Source organism: Nomascus leucogenys, chromosome 17, assembly GCF_006542625.1.
Source record: "Nomascus leucogenys isolate Asia chromosome 17, Asia_NLE_v1, whole genome shotgun sequence".
NCBI classification, from domain to species: Eukaryota; Metazoa; Chordata; class Mammalia; order Primates; family Hylobatidae; genus Nomascus; species Nomascus leucogenys.
Window position 1 is genome coordinate 94,259,887 of NC_044397.1, and position 24,979 is coordinate 94,284,865.

General features: G+C 56.9%; 1 protein-coding gene across 6 annotated transcripts; it reads right to left on the reverse strand.

Moving 5' to 3' along the window:
* Window positions 1–5,422: 5,422 nt before the first annotated feature.
* Window positions 5,423–16,620, reverse strand: PLK5 (polo like kinase 5). Of its 6 annotated transcripts, none has more exons than XM_030796841.1 (15): window positions 15,558–16,614; window positions 14,424–14,537; window positions 14,138–14,283; window positions 13,241–13,370; window positions 13,066–13,153; window positions 12,862–12,957; window positions 11,825–12,023; window positions 11,545–11,671; window positions 11,256–11,332; window positions 10,745–10,829; window positions 10,411–10,488; window positions 8,074–8,230; window positions 6,664–6,866; window positions 6,474–6,584; window positions 5,423–5,814 (listed from the first exon to the last, which is right to left on the reverse strand). In XM_030796841.1, exons 1-14 carry the CDS (start codon window positions 16,111–16,113, stop codon window positions 6,514–6,516), a joined length of 2,127 nt encoding a protein of 708 aa, XP_030652701.1. In that variant the 5' UTR covers window positions 16,114–16,614; the 3' UTR covers window positions 5,423–5,814; window positions 6,474–6,513. The 6 variants fall into 6 exon arrangements, 5 of the variants coding, with proteins under 5 accessions (XP_030652701.1, XP_030652698.1, XP_030652702.1 ...); XM_030796838.1 differs by having other exon boundaries at window positions 6,664–6,793; window positions 15,558–16,342; XM_030796842.1 differs by having other exon boundaries at window positions 6,664–6,793; window positions 14,138–14,254; window positions 15,558–15,744.
* Between the last annotated feature and the right edge of the window lie 8,359 nt (window positions 16,621–24,979).

The window sequence follows — 24,979 nt, forward strand, 5'->3', positions numbered from 1 at the left end:
ACAGATGGGAAAAAACTAGGAGACCCTGCCACTTCCCAGAAACAGAGGGGGCCCAGGGACAGGTTGTGGTGGACCCTGGGACTTGAGTTTGATTTGTTAAGGTTGCAATTTTGTGACAAAGAAATGGCATCCAGACCGAGCGCAGTGGCTCACTCCTGTAATCCCAGCATTTTGGGAGGCTGAGGCGGGTGGATTGCCTCAGGTCAGGAGTTCAAGACCAGCCTGGGTAACATGGTAAAACCCCATCTCTACTAAAAATACAAAAATTAGCCAAGTGTGGTGGCACACGCCTGTAGTCCTGGCTACTCAGGAGGCCGAGGCAGGAGAATTGCTTGAACCCGGGAGGAGGAGGCTGCAGTGAGCTGAGATCCGGCCACTGCACTCCGGCCTGGGCGACAGAGTGAGATTCCATCTCAAAATAAATAAATAAATAAAAATAAAAGAAATGGGCCAGGCGCGGTGGCTCATGCCTGTTATCCCAGCACTTTGGGAGGCTGAGGTGGGCAGATTGCCCGAGGTCAGGAGTTCGAGGCCAGCCTGGCCAACATGACGAAATCCCGTCTCTACTGAAAAATGCAAAAATTAGCTGGGCATGGTGGCACACGCCTGTAGTCCCAGCTATTCAGGAGGCTGAGGCAGGAGAGTTGCTTGAACCCAGGAGGCAGACGTTTCAGTGAGCTGAGATCACACCACTGCACTCCAGCCTGGGCGACAGAGTGAGACTCTGTCTCAAAAAAAAAAGAAAAAAAGAAAGGAGACCAGGTGCAGTGGCTCACGCCTGTAATCCCAGCACTTTGGGAGGCCAAGGCGGGGGGCTCACAGGTCATGAGTTCGAGACCAGCCTGACCAATATGGTGAAACCTCATCTCTAGTAAAAATAGAAAAATTAGCCAGGCATGGTGGCACATGCCTGTAATCCCAGCTACTTGGGAGGCTGAGTCAGGAGAATCGCTTGAACCCGGGAGGTGGAGGGGGCAGTGAGTCGAGATGGCACCACTGCACTCCAGCCCGGGCTACAGAGTGAGACCCTGTCTCAAAAAAAAAAAAAAGAAAATCTGCATTTTACTTTCAGAATTGATAGAATATGGTTCCAAAGGGAAAGAGCTGTGAGGAGGTCCCCTGGGAAGCTTCAGACCTGCTGGGTGGCCTAGGACTCATCACGCCCCCATTTGAGTGCTGGAGTGCCCTGCCTGCAGATGGGTGGTCCCAGGACACGCTGTGATTGGCAGGAGGCCGTCCCCACCTCGACCCCTCTCTCGCCCCCTGCATCACTGACCTCAGCGAGGGGCCACTCCGGGGACATTGCTCCCTGCTGCGTGTGAGGTGCAGCATGGGCTTGGGAATGTGCAGCGTCTCCCGGGAATGCCGTTTCTTCATTGCTTTTTTATTTTTTTTTTCCTGATTACAGAGGAAATCCGCTTTAGGAATTAAACACTAGGCCTGTAAATATGTCGGTTCCTATCTCGAAGTTGGGGTCTAGGGTCTCTCCTCTTGGGCACTGTGGACGTTGGGGCCAAGCCATTCTCTGGGGTGGGGCCGTCCTGGGCATTGCAGGGTGCTGAGCTGCGTCCCTGGCCTTCACCCGCTCCATGCTAGGAGCAGCCCCGTCATCAGGCCCACAGATGTCCCCAGACATAGCCTAGTGTCCCCTGGGGACAGAATCACCTCCCCACCATTGAGAACAAATACTATTCTTTTTTTTTTTTTTTTGAGACGGAGTCTCTCTCTGTCGCCAGGCTAGAGTGCAGTGGTGTAATCTCGGCTCACTGCAACCTCGGACTCCCCGGTTCAAGTGATTCTCCTGCCTCAGCCTCCAGAGTAGCTGGGATTGCAGGCATATACCACCCCGCCTGACTAATTTTTGTATTTTTAGTAGAGCCATGTTGGCCAGGATGGTCTTGAACTCCTGACCTCATGATCCGCCCGCCTCGGCCTCCCAAAGTGCTGGCATTACAGGCATGAGTCACGGCACTCGGCCGAGAACAACTAGTATTCTAACGGCTAAGGTGGCCAGGCGTGGTGGCTCATGCCTGTAATCCCAGCAGTTTGGGAGGCCGAGGCAGACGGATCAGGTCAGGAGATCGAGACCATCCTGGCTAACATGGTGAAACCCCATCTCTACTAAGAACACAAAAAATTAGCTGGGCATGGCGGCGGGCACCTGTAGTCCCAGCTATTCGGGAGGCTGAGGAAGAAGAATGGCGTGAACCCGGGAGGCGGAGCTTGCAGTGAGCTGAGATCGCACCATCTGCACTCCAGATGTCAATGATGCCCTTTTGTGCGCACCTCCACGAATGTCTCTCTTTTTTCTTCTTTTTTAGACGAAGTCTCGCTCTTGTTGCCCTGGCTGGAGTGCAGTGGCGCCTTCTGCAAACTCCCTGTCCTGGGTTCAAGCGATTCTTTTGCCTCAGCCTGCCAAGTAGCTGGGATTACAGCCACTCCCCACCACGCCCAGCTGATTTTTGTATTTTTAGTAGAGATGAGGTTTTTCTATGTTGGACAGGCTAGTCTCGAACTCCTGACCTCAGGTGATCTGTCCACCTCAGCCTCCCAAAGTGATGGGATTACAGGCGTGAGCCACCGCGCCTGGCTGAATGTCTCTTATATATACACACACACATGCGTGTATTATATATGGAGGCTGGTAGGTGGGAACATCACTTATCCCTCTTATTTATTTTTAATTTAATTTTTATTTTTTGAGACGGCGTCTCGCTCTGTCACCCAGGCTGGAGTGCAGTGGTGTGAACTTGGCTCACTGCAAGCTCCACCTCCCAGGTTCATGCCATTCTCCTGCCTCAGCCTCCTGAGTAGCTGGGACTACAGGCGCCCGCCACCACACCCAGCTCATTTTTTTTTTTTTTTTTTTTTTTTTTTTAGTAGAGATGGGGTTTCACCACGTTAGCCAGGATGGTCTCAATCTCCTGACCTCGAGTCTGCCCGCCTCAGCCTCCCAAAGTGCTGGGATTACAGGCGTGAGCCACCACGCCAGGCTGCTAATTTTTGTATTTTTAGTAGAGACGGCGTTTCGCCATGTTGGCCAGGCTGGTCTCGAACTCCTGACCTCAGGTGATCTGTCTACCTTGACTTCCCAAAGTGGTGGCATTACAGGCGTGAGCCACCGCGCCCAGCCTATTTTTTATTTTTATTTTTTGAGGAAAAGTCTTGCTCTACCACCCAGAGTAGTGGTGGAGTACCGTGGTGCAATCATAGCTCACTGTACCTTCGAACTCCTGGGCTCAAGCAGTCCTCCCACCTGGGCCTCCTGAGTAGCTGGGACCACAGGCATGTGCCACCAGGCCTGGCTTTTAAATTTTTAGTAGAGACAGAGTCTTCCTATGTTGCCCAAGCACGTCTCAGACTCTTGTCCTCAAGTGATCCACCCGCCTCAGTTTCCCAGCCTGCTGGGATTACAGGCGTGAGCCACCGCACTCGGCCTCACTTCTCCGTCTTTTATGATGAGTTTCTGGGGTTGATAATGGGAACTTGGAAGTGAAACTTCACACAGAATCACACTGCTGGCAGGGATTCCAGAGAATACATGCCCCACTTAAACAGGCAGGGAAACTGAGGCCTGGATGTGCCTGGAAGTGGCCAGCTGGGACTGGAGCCCCGGTCTCCTGATCCCGCGTCGGTCTAGGTGGAGTTTTCTCCAGCATAGGATACACCTCTGAGCACCTTAGCAGACGCCCCAAGCACAGCCCAGGAGCCTCGTACTGAGAATTGTGGCTTCAAGTGCTAATGAGGGGGCCAGGCACAGTGGCTCATGCCTGTAATCCCAGCCCTTTGGGAGGCCGAGGTGGGAGGATCTCCTGAGACCAGGAGTTCAAGACCAGCCTGACCAACATGGTGAAACCCTGTCTCTAGGCCGGGCACGGTGGCTCACGCCTGTAATCCCAGCACTTTGGGAGGCCGAGGTGGGCGGATCACGAGGTCAGGAGATCGAGACCATCCTGGCTAACACGGTGAAACCCCGTCTCTTCTAAAAAATACAAAAAAAAATTAGCCGGGCGTGGTGGCGGGCGCTTGTAGTCCCAGCTACTCTGGAAGCTGAGGCAGGAGAATGGCATGAACCCGGGAGGCGGAGGTTGCAGTGAGCCGAGATCGTGCCACTGCACTCCAGCACTCCAGCCTGGGCGACAGAGCAAGACTCTGTCTCAAAAAACCAAAAAAACAAAACCCTGTCTCTATTAAAAATACAAAAATTAGCCGGACATGGTGGCGCATGCCTGTAATCCCAGCTACTTGGGAGCTGAGGCAGGAGAATCCATTGAACCCGAGGTGGAGGTTGCAGTGAGCTGAGATCGCACCACTGCACTCCAGCCTGGGCAACAGAGCAAGACTCCGTCTCAAAAAAACAAAAGAGCTACTGAGGGGCCTGGAGTCCTTCCGCGATCAGCAAGGGTTTTTCTGTCATCAGCTCCGCAGCCCTCAGCCTGCCTTAATGCCCCCCGTGAGCCTTCCCACTTCCCCAGCCTCACTCATCCCAGGGGATGGCCAGATGTTTGAGTCTCCCACCGCTGGACACTTAGGTTGCAACCTCTGCCTCCTGGGTTCAAGTGATTCTCCTGCCTCAGCCTCCTGAGTAGCTGGGACTACAGGCCCCTACCACCACACTCAGCTAATTTTTTGTATTTTTAGTAGAGACGGAGTTTCACCATATTGGCCAGGATGGTCTCGAACTCCTGAGCTCAAGTGATCTGCCTGCCTTGGTCTCCCGAAGTGCTGGGATTACAGGTGTGAGCCACCACACCTGGCCTCGTATGATATTTTGACCTAACAACCAGTGCTCCATCAGCCCAGAGAGGTTGGGCCCATGAGTGCACCGTCCACCCCAGGGCAGCACAGGTGATGGTTGTGCCAACTATACCCCAGAGCCTGGCCAGCCATCTTTCCAGCCTCAGTGTCGGCTTCTTTCCTGTCCACCCATTAAGCAAGTATCCCGTGGTTCAGATTTGGAGTTATGGCAGAACCCCACTTCTGGTACTAATTTTGTTGTTGTTGAGACAGGGTCTTTGTTCTGTCGCCCAGGCCGGAGTGCAGTGGTGCAATCACAGCTCACTGCAGCCTCAAACTCCCATGCTCACATGATGCTCCCATCTCAGCCTCCCAAGTAGCTGGGACTACAGGCACGCACCACCATGCCCTGATAATTTTTTGTAGAGATGGGATCTTGCCATGTTGCCCGGGCTGGTGTCAAACTCCCAGGCCCAAGCGATCCTCCTGCCTTGGCCTCCCAAAGTGCAGGGATTCCAGGCATGAGCCACTACACTGGCCGTCTGGTGCTAATGTCTGCATTCGTGAAAATGTAACCCACCTCTGCCACTGAGAGAAACAGGGAGGATGCAAGGTCACATGGGGTCAACGTTCCTTTGCCAAAGCTCCTCAAACGCTTTCCCCCAGAGAGAGGCAGGCCACCGGCTACAGCATTTCAAATTGTCTTTAATGAAAAAGGAAGAGATCTCAGCAAAGTTTGCGTTGGGCGGTCATGCCACAAGGCGAGAACCCACCTCCCGTGTGCCCCCAGCTCTCCCCCAGGACAGCCCCTCTGGGGGAGCCACAGGAATGGAAATGGAGCCTGGGTCCCTGGCACTGCCATGCAGGGGTCCACTCTGACCCTCAGGGGCACTAGATACTCTGCAGCATGCGGAGGGCGTGGTGAAGGCGCTGTCGGGTGGCGGGGGCGCAGCCGTGGCTCTGCAGGACATCCAGGGAGTAGGAGGTGCCAGGGGAGCCCTGCTCCCAGAGGGTGAGCTGCAAACCCTCCCCCTCACCACTCAGCACCAGTTGGGCCGGTACTCCACTGAAGCTCATCTGCAAAGGGTAAGATACCAGTCAAGGGGAGAAGGGTCCCCCTGCACCTGCCTCCAGCCCTGGCGCTCCAGGAGGACAAGTGGACACTGGACCCAGAGCCCCCAGTCTGTGTACAGCTGGGGAAACAGGCTCACATGGGGGCTCCCCTGCCCACAGTCTTCCAGCAAGACCCTGACTTTTTTTTTTTTTTTTTTTTTTTTTGAGATGGAGTCCTGCTCTGTCGCCCAGGCTGGAGTGCAATGGCGCCATCTCAGCTCACTGCAACCTCCGCCTCCCAGGTTCAAGCGATTCTCCTGCCTCAGCCTCCTGGGTAGCTGGGATTACAGGAAGGCTCCACTACACCGAACTAATTTTTGTACTTTTAGTAGAAACAGGGTTTCACCATGTTGATCAGGCTGGTCTCAACCTCTTGACCTTGTGATCTGCCCACCTTGGCCTCCCAAAGCGCTGGGATTACGGGCGTGGACCACAGCGCCTGGCCCAAAAACGTCATGTGTCTTCCATGCTGTGGTTTTTGTACATAGGAGCCGATACTTTTTTTTTTTTCGGGAGCAAATGCTTCCTAGGGCTCCCTCAAAGCTTGCTCCATAACAGCGCAGGAGGGCCAGACCCCACCCTGCCGAGCCCGGGTGGCCCCTGAGTTTGAGCCCTGGGCTCACCTGCACCATCCCATTGCTGAACAGCAGCAGCAAGCCTTGCTCAGAGGCCAGGAAGCGCAGGAGGCAGAGGCCGGGTCCAGCAGGTGGCATAGGTGTGGGGAGGGTCCCCTCCTGTGGACAGACTCGGCTGAGGTCATGTGACACAGGGGGCGTCCCCACCCCTCACCCTCCCCAGCACCCCAGCTCTCACCTCCCGCAGCTGCCGCTGCAGGCAGCCGGCAAAGAGCTGCAGCACGGCCAGCTTGGCGCCCAGCGGGCCGGGCACATCCTTCAGGGTGAAGGTTTCCAGCCTCCCACGGTCGGGCTTGTAGCACACTTGGCTGGGGCGAGGACACAGGGCCTCTGTCCTGGGCAGCCCAGGCCAGTGGACACCTTTCCATCGATCTACACCCTCTGGAATGGCGGCTTTAAGGAACAGCTCTGCCCTGACCACACCTTATCCATATGCCCAGTGCGTGCTGATAAGGCCCCAGTGTGGCTCTCTGTCCTCTCCCCACCTCTGCTGACAGCTGGTCCACCCTTCCTGCCTTCCAACTCTGTCCACGCTCCAGCCCCTCTCATCCCTCCCCAGTCACCAGCGCAGGCCAGGCCTCCACCACTGCCCGCCTGATAAGTGCAGCCACGTCCCCGCTGGCCCCTGTGTCACTCCCATTAGAAAGATTGTGTTAAGGCCGGGCACGGTGGCTCACACCTGTAATCCTAGCACTTTGGGAGGTCCAGGTGGGAGGATCACCTGAGGTCGGGAGTTCGAGACCAGCCTGGCTAACATGGTGAAACCCCGTCTCTACTAAAAATACAAAAATTAGCCGGGCGTGGTGGCGGGCGCCTGTAGTCCCAGCTATTCAGGAGGCTGAGGCAGGAGAATGGCGTGAACCCGGGAGGCGGAGCTTGCAGTGAGCCGAGATCACACCACTGCACTCCAGCCTGGGCGACAGAGCGAGACTCCGTCTCAAAAAAAAAGAAAAAAAATTTGTAGAGCTAGGTCTTGCTATGTGGCCCAGGCTGATCTCAAACTGCTAGGCTCAAGCGATTCTCCCACCTCAGCCTCCCACGGTGCCAGGATTACCAGCGTGCACCACCACACCCAGGTAATTTTTAATTTTTTTGTGGAGATGGGGTCTTGCTGTGAGGCCCAGGCTGATCTCAAACTGCCGGGTTCAAGCAAGTCTCACACCTCAGCCCCCAACGTGCCAGGATTACAGGCGTGCGCCACCACACCAAGCTAACTTTTAAACTTTTTGTAGGGATGGGGTCTTGCTATGTTGTCCAGGCTGATCTCGATCTCCTGGGCTCAAGGAATCCTCCTGCCTTGGCCTCCCAAAGCACAGGAAGGCTGCTTTTCATTCACGTCACTTTCTCAGAGACCCCTTCCCCCCACCCACACTGCTGAGATTCACCTCCCCTCCTAATCTGCCTCTTCACTGGGTTCATTTCCTACAGAAACACACTTGCTCATTCATTGGTTTAGCGTTGTTCTCCCCGACCAGGCAGGGAGCACCTGTAGGTGTGCACAGTAGGTGCTTAATAAATACTTGAGAGATGAATGAAAAAAGGCAGGGGGACTGCCTGGTCCCCCAGGGCACAGGAGGCCACAGCTTACCCTCCGGGGGGTCGCAGGGCCATGTGGGTGCCGTCCCGAAGCAGGACACCACTGCCCCCGTCCGAGAGCTGGTAGCCAAAGCCGTATTTGCTGGAATAATCCACCCATTTGGGGGCCCAGAGGATGCGCTGCTGCTCTCCCAGGGGGTCCTGTGTGGCTGGGCACAAACAAAGGTATGCTGAGCCAGGGGTCAGGGGTCAGGCATATAGTAGGCGCTCAATAAATGCGACGGACTGAAACCATGGGTGAGAACCTTCCCACGGCGGGGACCGGACAGAGGCTTGGGGGCTTCGGTCGTGGATTCTGGGAGACCAGACGTCAACAGAAGCCACGGAACCGTAACTAATTTCTGGCTTGCAGAGGGAGACTGTGGGACACTGGCACACCCCTGGGAGTGAGCAATTCTCAAATGCCTGCAATGCTCTGAAAATACTACACATTTCTGTGTGTGTGTTTTTTTTGTTTTGTTTTGCTTTTTTGAGATGGAGTCTTGCTCTGTCACCAGGCTGGAGTGCAGTGGCGCAATCTCGGCTCACTGCAACCTCCGCCTCCCAGTTTCAAGCGATTCTCCTGCCTCGGCCTCCTGAGTAGCTGGGATCACAGGCACGTGCCACCATGCCCAGCTAATTTTTGTATTATTAGTAGAGATGGGGTTTCATCATGTTGGCCAGGATGGTCTCGATCTCCTGACCTTGTGATCCACCCACTTCGGCCTCCCAAAGTGCTGGGATGACAGGCGTGAGCCACCGCGCCCTGCCCCGTTTCTGGGTTTTTGCTTGTTTGTCTGTTGGCTTTTCAGACAGGGTCTCGCTCTGTTGCCCAGGCTGAAGTGCAGTGGCACGATCTCAGCTCACCGCAACCTCCACTTCCAAGCTCAAGTGATCCTCCTTCCTCAGCCTCCTGAGCATCTGGGACAACATGCGTGCACCACCACACCCGGCTCATTTTTTTGTAGAGATGAGGTCTCGAGGCTGGGCACGGTGGCTCACACCTGTAATCACAGCACTTTGGGAGGCAGAGGCGGGCAGATCAGGAGGTCAGGAGATCGAGACCATCCTGGCTAACACGGTGAAACCCTGTCTCTACTAAAAATACAAAAATTAGCCAGGCATGGTGGTGGGCGCCTGTAGTCCCAGCTACTCTGGAGGCTGAGGCAGGAGAATGGTGTGAACCAGGGAGGTGGAGCTTGCAGTGAGCAGAGACCGAGCCACAGCACTCCAGCTTGGGTGACAGAGTGAGACTCCGTCTCAAAAAAAATAAAAGAAAAAAAGCGCCCTGGCGTGGTGGTTGATGACGCCTATAATCCCAGCACTTTGGGAGGCTGAGGTGGCCAGATCACCTGAGGTCGGGAGTTCGAGACCAGCCTGGCCAACATGGTGAAACCCTGTCTCTACTAAAAAAATACAAAAATTAGCAGGTGTGGTGGCACATGCCTGTAATCTCAGCTACTCGGGAGGCTGAGGCAGGAGAATCACTGCACCCAGGAGCTGAAGGTTGCGATGAGCCACGATGGCACCATTGCGCTCCAGCCTGGGCAACAGAGTGAGGCTCCACCTCTTAAAAAAAAAAAAAAAGAAGGCCAGGCGCGGTGGCTCACGCTTGTAATCCCAGCACTTTGGGAGGCCGAGGCGGGCGGATCACAAGGTCAGGAGATCGAGACCACGGTGAAACCCCATCTCTACTAAAAATAAAAAAAATTAGCCAGGCGTGGTGGTGGGCGCCTGTAGTCCCAGCTACTCGGAGAGGCTGAGGCAGGAGAATGGCGTGAACCCGGGAGGCGGAGCTTGCAGTGAGCCGAGATTGCGCCACTGCACTCCAGCCTGGGCGACAGAGCGAGACTCCGTCTCAAAAAAAAAAAAAAAAAAAAAAAAGAAAGGAAAAGAAAAGGCTTCTGGGCTGGAGAACTGGCGTGGGGTTTGGGGCTCCTCTCTAAGAGGGGCAGGACATGTGGGTCAGTGGAGGCTCAAGGAGAGGAGGGGAGAGGAAGAGGGTTTGGGTTCTGGGACACTGGCGATAAGAGGGGTCCCCCTTTGGAGTGTGGCCTGTGGGCACAGGGCTCTGTGGCCAATGTCCCAGGTCACATTTCCTCACTCACTGGGTCTCTAACAAGACCGGGTCATGAATTTAAGAGACCCTGAAACGTAAGGCTGCCCCAGAGCCCTCTGTGCCAGGCTCTGCACACAGGAGAGCTAACCCCTGATGTCACCGTGTCCTGGGCCTCCCTCACCCCTACTCCTCACCCCCAGAAATACCCAGGAGGGCCCAGGATGGGAATGAAGGCAACTTTACTTGGCTACTAAGAGTAAAGGTGATCCTGGGGGCTGGGCTGGCTCCTACCCGGGGGGCCTGCGTCCAGGCACAGCTGCAGGTGTCTGAGGGCCGCCTCCACCTCCGGCCGCTGGCTCCCCTCGGGCCCTGGGAGGACAGGTGTATGTGCCGCAGGCAGGCCTGGGTTCCCACCACCAGGCTCCTCCAAGCAGCCCCGCTCCCTGCGGCTGCATCCAGGAATATCTCACCCTCAACCCAGAGGCAGCATTCCCATTTGACAGGCGGGAAAGGTGAGGCTGGGACAGCGGCTGTGACCCTGATAAGCCACGGCCTTGGCCCCCCCGTCACTTGTAACTCCTCCCTCCCCACCTGCAGCCCCGGGCTGGGACGGGGATCTGCTCACCGGCAAGGTTGCTCTGCAGGGTCCCTCGTGCGACCAGGTGGATGGGGCCTTCCAGGCAGGGAAACTCTTTCGAAGACAGGGAGCTCTGAGGTGGGAGCAGCAGGGGTGAGGGGTGGCCCCAGCCCCAGGGAGAGGTGTGAGGTGGGTGGCGGGCTCTGGCCCCTGCCTGTGCCCCCCGTACTCTGCACACAGAGGCACTGCTTTCCCCTTGGGAGGCAGCCTCGGAGTGTCTCGGAGGCATACCGTAGGTGCTCAATAAATGTGATGGACTGAAGCCATGGATGGGACCCTTCCCATGGCCTGGAGCCTGGCCCTTGGGGATCCCCAGGTGGGTACATTTGGTCACAAATGGATCCCAGCTTTGATGCGTCAGGACGGGACTAGGGAGAGGGGGCCAGGCTTGGAGACCCCAGAAAGGGTTCAGATAAGCTGGCATGGGGGAGGGGATTTAGCAGGGAACAGGCATGCCCTCCACCTGTGTCTCCCCGTATCCCCCACCCCGATGTCTCACCTCGCCGTGCCACTCCATGGAGTCAGGGTCTGGCCCACCTTCTCCTGGACCCGAGGCCTCTTTAGGTGTGAAGGGGCCTGAGGGAGGCACAAGACCTTGGAGGGGGCACAGCCTGGGCCCCGAGCCGGGGGTAGGGGGGCACCTGCCACCCACACCCACCCCTGATGTGGAGACAGAGCAGAGCAGGTGGCAGGTGTGGGCAGGTGGGAGGTGGGGGCAGGCGGTGGCAGGTGGGGGCAGGTAGCAGGCGTGGGAGGTGTGGGCAGGTGTGGGCAGGGGTGGTACTTACAGGGTGGCCAGCACTGGGTGAGCAGCCGCTGGCCCACCTTCCGGAAGATCCTGCCCAGAGGAGGGGGTGTGGCGAAGATGGGGGGACTGTGGCAGGAGTGGGCCGGCAGCCGGTCTGGAGTGAAACCCTTTGGATGGGGATTTGGGGTTATCCCCAGCTTAGGTCGCCCAGCCCCTGAGCACATGGGTTACCTGCGGCAGGGCGGGGCCTCCCTCGGCTGAGCAGGGCAGGCTCTGGCTCATTGCCTGCTGGGGACCCCACGCCGGGGACCGCCGCCTACCTCTGTGAAGAAGTCGTCCTGCAGCAGGTGGTCCAGGCTGGGCCGCTCGGCCGGGTTGGGTGCTAGGAGGCGTGCGATGAGGCGGCGCGCGTTGGCAGACAGATGAGTGGGTTCGGGGTAGTGGCCCTCACGGATGTTTTGGTACATCTCCGACAGGGGTGAGGCCATGAAGGGCGGGGTGCCGGTCAGCACCGTGTACCTGGGCCAGGTGGGGGGCAAGAACTTGGGGGTCCAGGCATCGCTCAGAGCTACCCCTGCACACTTGGCCAGACCTGCAACCCATATCGCCTTCCTCATCTCCCAACATCCGCCTGCACCTGGCACCCTGTGCGTTCCCATGCACCCTGCTTGGTGGACACCAGCGTCTGTCCATCCCCTGCCTGCTCCTGGCTCACCCTGAACTCACCTGCATACACCTTTTCAATGCTATTTTTTTTTTAAGACAGGGTCTCGTTCTGTTACCCAGGCTGGAGTGCCGTTGTGCGATCACAGCTCACTGCAGTCTCCACCTCCTGAGCTCAAGCAATCCTCCCAGCTCAGCCTCCTGAATAGCTGGGACTACAGGTGCACACCACCACTCCTGGCTAATTTTTGTAGAGACAGGGTTTCACCAACTTGGCCAGGCTGGTCTTGAACTCCTGGGCTCAAGCAGTCCTCCTGCCTCGGCCTCCCAAAGCTCTAGGATTACAGGCGTGAGTCACTGCGCCCGGCCTCCACCTTCCAATGCTATCCTATGCCCGCTCACACCTACCCTGCGCCCACACACGCTGCATCCCTGTACACATACACCCTGACCTGCCTGTGCCACTGCCACCTGCCCACAGCTGTCCACGTCTCTGTGCACACCCTCCGCCGTCCTCCCTCACACACGCATCCCCACACAAGTCCTGTCCATACGACACACTTGGTGGCGACAGGTGCCTGTTCCACGCGCCCCACCCTGCACAACGGTCCCCACCTGTTCCGTGTAGGCTCCCCACCCCCGCCACACCTGCCCCCCCGGAGGCCCTGCCCACCTTCTCCAGGACCCCACTCACATGATGCAGCCCAGAGCCCAGATGTCCGACTGGCAGGAGTGACCATTTCTGGAGACAACCTCAGGGGCCAGGAAATTAGGGGTCCCACAGAGTACTCTAGGAAGGGCATCATGGGGGGCTCAGGAAAGCTGGGATCCCGGTGCCAGACTTCAGGGCCAGCCGTGCCCACCCAGACAGACTGCTCAGAGCCCCCCCGGCTCTCACCCGTGGCAGCGGCCCCCTGGCCCCACCTTGGCCGCCAGCCCCAGGTCTCCAATCTTCACCTCCATGTTCTTGTTAAGGAAGAAGTTACCTGCAGTGGGAGGGGCATTGCGCATGGGGGCGGATCCGTGCCCACCTCCCGACGCCCCCGCCCACAGTTCCCCTTCCTGGCACTCACTGAGCTTCAGGTCGCGGTGAATGATGTGTCGCTGGTGCAGGTAGCGCAGGCCGCTGACCAGGCCCCGCAGGTAGTAGCGCACCTCTGGCTCTGTCAGGGTCTGCCGTGCCCTCAGCACGTGGGCCAAAGACTGCAGGTGACCAGCGGCCCCGGATTAGAAGGCAAAGGTAAGCTCAACCTGGCTGAGGTGGTATGGCTGATTATGGGATGAGCACAGGTGAGCGCAGATGACCAACCCCAATAGGCGCGTGCAGGTTCAGATGGGCCCAGGTGGCCACTGAGGGGGGCATGAACCTTTCCCCACGGGCACAGCCGCCCGGCCCCAGTCCCGCATCTGGCACCACCTTGAGGGTGAACACGGCGCTGGTGGACACGCTCGTCAGCTTGAGAAGGGCCAGGTGATTAGGAAGGAACACAGAGGGGGCATAGTCTGGCACAGGTGGACCCAGGTGAGCTCAGGTCTACTTAATGGGCACAATGAGTTCAAAGGGGTGTATGAAGGCATGATGACAAAGTTCAGCTAGGCCACGGTGGGCACAGCGGGGTGCAGGAGGGGCACAGGAGCATGCTGGTGGGTACAGGTGGGCATGGGTGAGTCCAAGGGGGCCAAGAAGAAGCAAATACATTCTGATGGGCCCAGGCGGTCACAGGTGAGTCCGAGATGGGCCTGATGAGCACAGCATAAGCTGGACCCAGGTGGATCAAGAGCCTAGGTGTGCCCAGGTGAGTAAAGGACGGATGCAAATGGCCCCACGTAGGCATAGGAAGCGCTGGCGAATGGACGGCAGAGGGCACACAGGATGGTACGGGGGCAGCGGCGAGGTGCAGATGGACACGGGGTGGACACAGACGGGCACGGCTGACATGAATCCTGCCCTCTCCCCGCCCCCCGGACACCTGATGGCTGCAGTATTCCAGCACCATGTACACATGCTCGCGGTCAGCAAAGTGTCCGTGGAAGGCCACGATGTTGCGGTGTCGCAGGCGGCTATGCAGGGCAATCTCACGCTCCACCTGCAGGCACGGCCCCGACATGTACCCGCCTGCAGGGGGGCACAGGCTGCAGGATGCTCGCCTGCCTCGTGTACGATCTCATGCCCACCCAGGGCTGGGATGAAAGGGCAGGGCCTTCCTCGGGACATGCTGTGGGCTGCGGGCCCTGGGGACCGATGGGGACACGCACCTTTCCCCGTGGACGAAGCCACCCGGCCCCAGCGCCGCCACACGGCACCACCTTGAGGGCAAACACAGCGCTGGTGGACATGTCTGTCAGCTTGTAGCAGCGGCTGAAGGCGCCCTGTGGGGAGGGGTGCCCAGGTGTGCGAGCTGGCAGCGTGTACAGAGGCACAGGGCAGCCAGGGACGCAGGTGCATCCAGGTCTCTTCACACACACACCGGGGAAAAAACAACACACAGCTCACACCCTCCCGCCTGGACACACAAGACATGACGCACACAAGAAGGCACAGAGACACAGACACACAGACACATCCATGCCTGGTGCATACAGGCCACGAACCAGAAGACAGCACCGGATGCACAACACCATGCCTGAATACGACACACGAACACACAACGCCCAGACACAGAGTCACCATGCATGGACACACAACACAACACCCAGATACACAACGCAGCAACACACAAACACATGAATATACAATGTCTGGACACACAGTCACCATGTGTGGACACACAACACAATACCCAGGCACAGCGCAGGAACACACAAACACATGAACACACAACACCCGGACACACAGTACAACACATGGACAAAGAGACACACAAACACAACACAGGAACACACAACTCCTAGACACACCACATATGAACACACAAACACACAAGCACACCACATGAACACAACACCCAGACACACAACACAATGACTGGACACACAAAGGCATGACGTACAAACACAACAGGTGAACGAGCAACACAACACCCAGACACACACACACACACACAAACACCGCACAGCACCCAGACACTTGGAAGCAGCAGGCACAGGCGCGGCACACTCAGCCCTCGCCAGGCTCGCACACACAGCCAGAGGCAACACAGCGTCGCATCCCGAGGCCGAGCCGCACGCCCCGGACACGCAACCCACGGACACGCCGCGCAGCGCGCCCAACACGGTTCCCGCCATGCGAAACCCCGCACGGGAGGCCCCGCGGCTCCGGACGCGCGCCCTCGCCAGACCCCGAGCTCGCAGGGACGCGCCGCGCAGACCGCGCCGGATCGCCCGCGCGCCGCGGGACCCCAGCCCGGCCCGGCCTGGCCCCCTCGCGGACTCGGGGCGCGGGGCTCCCACCTTGCCGATCAGCTTCCCGCGCCTGTACACGCGGCCCGAGCCCGGGTCTCGCAGGAAGGCGGCGACCAGGGGGCGACTCCTGCGCCGCCGCCGCGGCCGGGGCTCCATCGCGCGGGCTCTGGAGCAGTCGGGCGGGGACCACCGCGCTGGGGCCGCTCCGGGGCCGCTCTGGGGGCGCAGGAGCCACCGGGGCGCATCTTATTAGCCGCGGGGGCGGGGAGGGGGCGGAGCCCGGGCGCTGGGCCAGCCGGGGGAGGGGCGGGAGGTGCCCGGCCGGGGAGTGGGGGACGCGTGAGCGGCGGGGACGCCGCGGCTGGGGAAGTTCCACGGACCAGAGCGCGCCCGAGTCCCGCGCGCCAACCGGGCGCCAGGGGCCACGCTCAGCCCGCAAGCTCCTCCGACCCTGCACCCCCAGGCTGGCTGGGAACCGCTGATTCGCCCGCTTTACCGAGCGGGAAACAGGCTCTGTCGCGCGTGGGGGGTTGGGGGCTTCCGGGGTGCCTCTCCCCCAAAGTGCGCTTGAGGTATGAGCCTCGTCGTTCTGAATGTGTGCCATTTCGGGTCCTCCCTGCTGGAGAAAACGTGGGGCTTGATGGCCCTGGGCACTGGGGAGTCACAGCAGAATTCGGAGCGGCAGAGAAGCCCGGCGTTTGTGATGCTGGGGCTGGTGGGGAGGGCGGTGAGGCCTGGGATAGGGACCCAGGAGGCAGGACCAGGGCTTGGGGACCCATGGGCTGGGGTCCTACAGGGTAGTGGATGTCCCGTATGAGGGAGCTTCAGCCCGGAGAAGGGATGGGCTGTGTGCAGCAACAGGTGGACCCTGGCTGGGGTTTGCACGGACAGCCAGGTGGGGATGTCCTCGAAATGGCGACCTCAGAGAGCATCAGAAACCTCAGAGAACTCAGAGAACAGCTGGGTGGGAAGACAGTGGGGGTCTTGGGACTCCCCTGGAATCGTGGGGGTGGTTGCTCCAAGCCCTGCCCCAGACTCAGGTGCACCCCTTTCCTGGTGAGGTCTCCCCTCACCCTTCCACCCGGCCTGGGACACAAAAACGGGCCTTGTCCCTATGGTACAGGCGAGACATTGAGACTCAGGGATGCGAAGTCGCTCAGTCAGCCCAGGAAAGGGCAGCGCTGGGTTTGAATCCCGGCAGCCGCCCCTGGACGCCGCGGTATTAATCCCCAAATATTACATAACACCAGGAATGGGGAGGGGTTACCAGGCTCCGTGGGGCTGGAATTTTCCAGGGACTAGATTTCGGAATCTGGCCCAGCCACACCACTAGGGACAGGAAACACCTTCTGAGCCGTCACATGTCCACCTGGCATCGCGAGTGGGGTCCCCGTGCATTGGACGGGGCTGAGCTCGGGCACCTTTGCGGGGGTTCTGGTCCCAGGGCCAGGGCGGAAGATTCCTGGCCAGCCTGGGGCCACCCGGTTGCAGCTGGGGAGCCCAAGTCCCCTGCTGATGAGAACCAGGTGAGGCAGCTGCAAGGTGGGCTGCTCAGGGCCCGAGTGTCTGAGCTGTCACACGACTGTCACCCTGGAATCCTCCAGGGGCAGAAAGCCAGTTCCTTGCTTGCTTTTTTGTTTGTTTTTTTTTTTTTTGAAGCAGAGTCTTGCTCTGTCACCCAGGCTGGAGTGCAATGGCGTGATCTTGGCTCACTGCAACCTCCACCTCCCAGGTTCAAGCGATTCTCCTGCCTCAGCCTCCCAAGTAGCTGGGACTACAGGTATACGCCACCACACCCAGCTGATTTTTTTTTTTTTTTTTTTTTTTTTTGTATTTTTAGTAGAGACGGGTTTCACCATGTTCGTCAGGCTGGTCTCAAACTCCTGACCTCAAATGACCCGCCTGCCTTGGCTTCCCAAAATGCTGGGATGACAGGCGTGAGCCACCAGGCCTGGCTTCCGGTTCCTTCCTGATAGCACCCGTCCATCCTGGCATCAGTTCAGGCATTTGTTAAGCACTTACTGCGGATGGGCCTGTGTCAGGCTGTGCGAGCCCAAGGCAGACCCAGCCCTGTCCTCGTGAAAGGACCACTGCTTAAGGGACTGCAAGAACGTCCAAGACTTCACCAAGTCAGGGGTCGAGGAAAGCTCTGGAGGTGGAAGGAAGTGAGCCAGGCCCGTTCTGGGAAGTAACTTGTCCCTGAGGCAGGTGCTGTTCTTAGCCCTGTGTTACAGATGAGGAAACTGAGGCTCCAAACGTCCGGTGCCAGCCCAGGATCACCGCGGACTGCACGTGGCTGAGCCTGGAGTCTGGCTGGGAGTGGATCCAGAGCTCTTGGTCCCCCCACAATAGGTCTGTCCCTCTTTCAGGCTGCCAGCCCCAGCAGTCCCAGGGAGCAGTGCCAGGCAAGGCCCTCGTGCTGAGGCGGGTGTCTGAGCTTCCTAGGGGGAGAGAAATCAGAGTTCCTGGCCCAGAGCCTTGCAGCCTGCCTGTCAGCTGATGCTCCCTGCAAAGAGACCGGCTCGCCCTCCCTCTCCCCTGGCCGCCCACGACTGTTCCTGGCTGAGACTCCACTATGGAGCTGGGAAAGGCCTCCTAGTCCCAGCCTGTGCCCCTCTGAGCAGGGACTCTGTCCCCCAGCCTATCTGAGCCCCCCTAACCAGCTGTCCCCATCCCCCACCCTGCCCCAGGCTCCCTGCTCACCACAGCCTTGCCCCAGGGGAGTTTTGGGGGGGCTAAGGATGAATGCCCCCAAAGACACCCCTCGGCTCTCCCTGAAGGCCTCTTACACAGATTAGGGGATGGGGAGGGACTGCTGTTGGGTACAAGTCTCCTTTTGAGGATGAAATGTTTGAATTAGACAGAGGGGGTGCGTCTTCAACACTGTGAGGGCAGTAAATGCTGCTGAATTGTGCACTTTTAAAAAGGGTAAATTTTATGTGAATTTCACCTCAAAAGTTAAAAAAAAAAAAAATTGGCTGGGCCCAGTGGCTCATACCTGTAATCCCAGCACTTTTGGAGGCCGAGGCAAGAGGATCACTTGAGGTCAGAAGTTTGAGACCAGCCTGGCCAACATGGCGAAACCCCGTCTCTACTAAAAATACAAAAATTAGTCGGGTGCGGTGGCTCACGCCTGTAATCTCAGCACTTTGGGAGGCCGAGGCAGGCAGATCACGAGGTCAAGAGATCGAGACCATCCTGGCTAATACGGTGAAACCCCGTCTCTACTAAAAATACAAAAAATTAGCTGGGTGTGGTGGCGGGCGCCTGTAGTCCCAGGTACTCGGGAGGCTGAGGCAGGAGAATGGCGTGAACCCGGGAGGCAGAGCTTGCAGTGAGCCGAGATCACGCCACTGCACTCCAGCCTGGGCGACAGAGCAAGATTCCATCTCAAAAAAAAAAAAGTAGTCGGGCATAGTGGTGTGAGACTAATCCTAGCTACTCAAGAGGCTGAGGCACAAGAATCGCTTGAACCGAGGATGCAGAGACTGCAGTGAGCTGACTGCACTCCAACCTGGACAACAGAGTGAGACTCCCTCTCAGAAAAAAAAAAAAAAACGGTAAATAAAGAGGACCAGGTGCAGTGGCTCACGCCTGTAATGCCAACACTTTGAGAGGCAGAGGTAGGAGGTTTGCTTGAGCCCAGCCGTTGGAAACCAGCCTGGAAAACAAAGCAGGGCCCTGTCTCTACAAAAAATTTTCTAAATTAGCCGGGCATAGTGGTGCGTGCCTGTGGTCCCAGCTACTCAGAAGGCTGAGGTGGGAGGATCGCTTGAGCCCAGGAATCTGGGGCTGCAGTGAGCCATGATCACAAAACTGCACTCCAGCCTGGACAACAAAGTGAGACCCTATCTCAAAAAAAAAGGCTGGGTGCCGTGAAACACGCCTGTAATCACAGCACTTTGGGAAGTCGAGGCGGGCGGATCACCTGAGGTCAGGAGTTTGAGACCAGCCTGGGCAACATGGTGAAACCCCGTCTCTACTAAAAATACAAAAAATTAGCCGGGCGCGGTGGCGGGCACCTGTAGTCCCAACTACTCGGGAGGCTGAGGCAGGAGAATGGTGTGAACCCAGGAGGTGGAGCTTGCAGTCAGCGGAGATCACGCCACTGCACTCCAGCCTGGGCGACAGAGCGAGACTGCCTCAAAAAAAAAAAAAAAAAAAAGATGATAAATTTTATGTTATGCACATATTACTGCTATTTATTTTTATTTTTCGAGACAGACTCTTACTCTCTTGCCCAGGCTGGAGTGTAGTGGTGCAATCTCAGCTCACTGCAGCCTCTGCCTCCTGGGTTCAAATGATTCTCCTGCCTCAGCCTCCCAAGTAGCTGGGATTACAGGCATGTGCCACCACGCCCAGATAATTTTTGTATTTTTAGTAGAGATGGGGTTTCGCCATGTTGGCCAGGCTGGTCTGAAACTCCTGATCTCAGGTGATCCAACTTCCTTGGCCTCCCAAAGTGCTGGGATTACAGGCATGAGCCACCGTGCCTGGCCATATATTACTACAATTTAAAAAGGGAAAAATAAGGCCGGACACGGTGGCTCACACCAAAAGTCCTGTAATCTCACACCAAAAGTGCTATAATCCCAGCACTTTGGGAGGCTGAGGCAGGTGGATCACTTGAGGTCAGGAGTTCAAGACCAGCCTGGCCAACATGGTGAAACTCCGTCTCTACCAAAAATATAAAAAATTAGCTGGGTGTGATGGTGGGGGCCTGTCCCAGCTACTCAGGACGCTGAGGCCAGAGAATCGTTTGAACCCAGGAGGTGGAGGTTGCAGTGAGCCGAGATCTCGCCACTGCACTCCAGCCTGGGCAACAAAGGGAAACTCTGTCAAAAAAAAAGGGGGGGGGGAATATATTAGATTCCCTACCCCCTAAAACACACAGCCCTACTAATGCCCCAGTTTACAGATGGGGAAACTGAGGCACGGCTTGTGTGATGAGCACAGGATGCCGTTTTGCAAAGGGGCAGGGCAGGGTTCAATGGGGCCACCTGGCCCTCCCATCCTGTCCCCTGCCCTGGGTTCTTGAGGCCTGGGTGGTCTAGCGCTGCAGCCCCTGTACCCCCAGCACCCCTCACATCCCAGGCCACAGGCTCGATTTCCTCTCCAGTCTCTGTTCTTTTGCTGACCTGAGAAAACCACAGATTCAGCGGATTTTGCGGAGAAGTGCCGGGAAGCTTTGCTCAAAATACCTACTGCAGGTGGAGGCGTGGCAGCTGAGACAGCAAGCACCTGACTCCCTGGAGGCCCAGGAGGCCCATGGGGCTGCCTCCAAGGTCAGCAGAGGCCCAGGCCTACCCAGCCCTCTCCTTCCGGAAAGCGCCAGGGTGGAGGCCACCAACCAATGTGACTCAGCCCAGCTCCCTGGTCCCTGCCTGGTCTCCTGGCCTTTACCAAGCACCCGTGGATCTCACGTGCCTGGATGCCTGACCACGCAGGTCCCCAGGGACCCATGGCCCTGGGAGCAGAGCAGGCAGGAGACATCCCACCACCTCAGGGCTCCAGAGACCCCACTGATTGTGGTTTATGCTGCACGACATGGCCCAGTGTGAGCGCAGGAGGGGGAGTCCAGACTTGTGCCCCGAAACCAAGCCCTGTTCTTCCCTCTCTCAGCCCTGTTTCCTCTAAAAGCACTGTTGTCCAGATGCAGGGCCCAGGCCTGTAATCCCAGCTACTCTACTCTAAAGGCTGAGGCAGGAGGATCCCTTGAGCCCAGGAGTTTGAGACTAGCCTGGGCAACACAGTGAGATCCCCTTCTCTACAAAAAATAAAGAGTTAGCCGCGTGGAGTGGTGCACGCCTGTGGTCTCAGCTACTTGGGAGGCTGAGGTGGGAGGATTGCTTGAGCCCAGGAGGTTGAGGCTGCAGTGAGCTGTGATCACACCACTGCACTCCAGCCTGGGTGACAGAGCAGGACCCTGTCTCAAAAACAATAAATAATAATAATAATAATAAAAGTGGCTGGGCGTGGTGGCTCAGGCTTGTAATCCCAGCACTTTGGGAGGCCGAGGCAGGCGGATCACGAGGTCAGGAGATCGAGACCATCCTGGCTAACACGGTGAAACCCCGTTTCTACTAAAAATACAAAAACTTAGCCGGGCGTGGTGGTGGGCACCTGTAGTCCCAGCTACTCGGGAGGCTGAGGCAGGAGAATGGCATGAACCCGGGAGGCGGAGCTTGCAGTGAGCCGAGATCGTGCCATTGCACTCCAGCCTGGGCGACAGAGCGAGACTCTGTCTCAAAAAAAAAAAATTAATAATAATAATAATAATAAAAGCACTGTCCTCTCTTGTCCTCTGGGACACCCCTGCTCCTGATTTTTTCCCATCTTTTTTTTTTTTTTTTCAGACGGAGTTTCGCTCTCGTTGCCCAGGCTGGAGTGCAATGCCGCGATCTCTGCTCAGCGCAACCTCTGCTTCCCGGGTTCAAACGATTCTCCTGCCTCAGCCTTCTGAGTAGCTGGGATTACAGTCATGCACCACCACACCCAGCTAATTTTGTATTTTTAGTAGAGACGGGGTTTCTCCATGTTGGTCAGGCTGGTCTCGAACTCCCAACCTCAGGTGATCCACCCGCCTCAGCCTCCCAAAGTGCTGGGATGACAGGCGTGAGCCACTGTGCCCGGCCCCTTCCCGTCTTTCTGGATGCATTTTTCCAGTTCTCCTTTAAGCCACCTCCTCCTTCTCCTGGGAGCCTGGGGTTCAGTGCTGGGGCCCCTCACCCACTCTCTTCACCTCCTCCACTGATATTGTCCAGGTGGGTGGCTTTAGCACTGGCAGCTGGGGCAGGTTGCTCAACCCTCCTGGCACATCTGTGTGGGTTCCCCCAAAGGCAGAGCCTGAAGCAAGGGTTTAGTGCAGAGAGTTGGTTCGGGGAGCAGGGTGGGAGCTGGGTACCCCTGGAGCACCCTGAGTCCCACACTCATCAGGGACCCTCTGAGGAACTGAATACAACATTCCCCAGAGTTGACCACCCAAGGTGAGGCCACAAAGCCAAGACATCAACCTTCTGGCCTTCCCATTGGTCCTCATACTCACACCAAGCTCACCCTGCCACAGGGCCTTTGCATGTGCTGTTCCCTCTGCCGCCCTCCCAGACTTTGCCTGGCATCCTCTTCTTAGTTTTTAGGCCCAGGCAGGAAAGGGCCACCTGTGCCCAGGAGGCCACCCCTGCCCCAAGATGCCCTAGATGTGATCCATGCCTGCTTCTCCCCAGTTCCACCACAACCCAGAATGATGGTTTCCTTGCTAGCTTGCTGGTGTCTGTCCCATCTGACGGGGAGTGCCAGTGGCAGGGAGAGGGTCTGTATCTCCATTAGGTGCTGGGTGGACACCCGCCCCCATGCCCCTTCTCTCGATGGACACAGCATCGACTTCCCATCAGGGACACTGATCAACTCCAGCCGTGTTCAAGGTGCTGTGTGGGCATCGGAACCCGCCCGATTACCACAGAAATAATCCATTTTTAATCTGCATGGATCTTTTTACTAATTATGAGACAAATAGCTCAATGTCATATGGAATCTAGGAACAGAAAAAGGACATTTAAAAAAAAAAAAAAAGCCTGGTGAAATCCAAATCCAAATAAAATAACATTTGGAATTTAGTCAATAATCATGAAATAGTAATTGTTATCACTTTTTTTTTGAGACAGAGTTTCATTCCTGAAACCTTGTCTCTATAATAATAAAAATTAAAAAAAAAATCTAAAATAAGGTTGGGAACAGTGGCTCATACCTGTAATCCCAGCATTTTGGAGGCCAAGGTGGGAGGATCGCTTGAACTCAGGAGTTTGAGACCAGCCTGGGCAACATGGCAAAACCCCATCTCTACTAAAAATACAAAAATTAGCTGGGTATAATGGCACTCACCTGTAGTCCAAGCTACTTGGGAGGCTGATCCCAGAGGATTGCCTGAGCCTGGGAAGCAGAGGTTGCAGTGAGCCAAGATCGCACCACTGCAGTACAGCCTGGATGACAGAGCGAGACCCTGTCACAAAAAAAAAAAAAAAAAAAAAAGAAACTAAAAATTGCTAAAGTGAAAAAAAATGGGTGAATGCCTTCAGATGAGGCTCAATCCAGGAACTCAAACAACCTTCTCAGAAATCTGGACTTTTGGGCTGGACACAGTGGGTGGCACACGCCTGCAATCCCAGCAGTGTGGGAGGCTGGGGCAAGAGAATCACTTGAGCTCAGGAGTTCGAGACCAGCCTGGGCAACAAAGGAAGACCCCAACTCTACAAAAAATATAAAAATTAGCCAGGCATGGTGATGCATGTCTGTAGTACCAGCTACTTGGAAGGCTGAGGTAGGAGCATCTCTTGAGCCCAGGAGTTTGAAACCAGCCTGGGCCTGGACAACATAGCAGGATCCTGTCACTACTAATGTTAAAAAAATTAGTCAGATGTGATGGCATGCATCTGTAGCCCCAGCTACATGGGAGGCTGAGGTGGGAGGATCGCTTGAGCCCAGGAGGTCAAGGCTGCAGTGAGCTGTGATTGCACCACTGCACCCCAGCCTGGGCGACAGAGCAAGACCCAGTCTCAAAAAAATTAAAAAAAGAAAGAAAAGAAGAGAAAGATAAAAAGAAAAAAAAGAAATCTGGCCCTTCCATTTGCTGCCCTCTCTGTCAGCATCTGCTTGAGACAGTGCATCTCTTCGAGTAGTCAAGAAAGGCCAGCCTACCTCAACTCACACCATCCTTCCTGTAATGGCCCAGTTCAAGTCCCAGGGCAGGCTTTCATTGGCCCACTTGGGTCACATGGTCATCCCCCAGCCAATCCCCGTCTCTGGGAGATGGAATTATCTGATTGGCCAAGCATGGGTCACGTCATACACAATGGAGGAGGCGGGCCAGCCCACCCGAAGGGCGTCGCCTGAAAGTGACGGAACAGGTGGTTTTTCCGCACGTGAAGGTGGAGGGGAAGGGGCACCCTGGGGAGGCACAGCCATGTCAAAGGCCTGGAGCCTGGGCAGAGGGGTAAGAAAGCAAGAGGTCTCTTCCAGGAATTCTGGACGGTGCCCGGGGCACTGGGTGCCTGCAGGGAACAGATTCCGAGTGTGCACAAGAAAGCGGCACAGAATGAGGACCGGGCGAGCAGGGGCCAAGGAGGGTCCAGCGCCCTGACTCCCATGGGGCGACTCCAGCTGGGGAGGGTCCCAACTCCGCGTGGCCCCTGCTGGTGCCCAGGGACAGACGGACAACCCCAGGGACCGAGGGGTCCAGGGATCTGTGGGGCAGGGATGGGGAGGCCCCACCCAGTCCACGCAGGAGGTTGAGGTATCTTGGGACCACGTGTCCAGGCCTCAGGGATCGGGAGGCCACCAGGAGTTGTGGGGACACAGAAGCCCACCCAGAGGACACAGGATCTGCTTTGGGGCATTTCTTTTTTAAATTAAATTGAATTTCCAAAGCAGCTTTACTGAGGTATAATTGAAGAAATGTACATATGCAATGTTTGCTT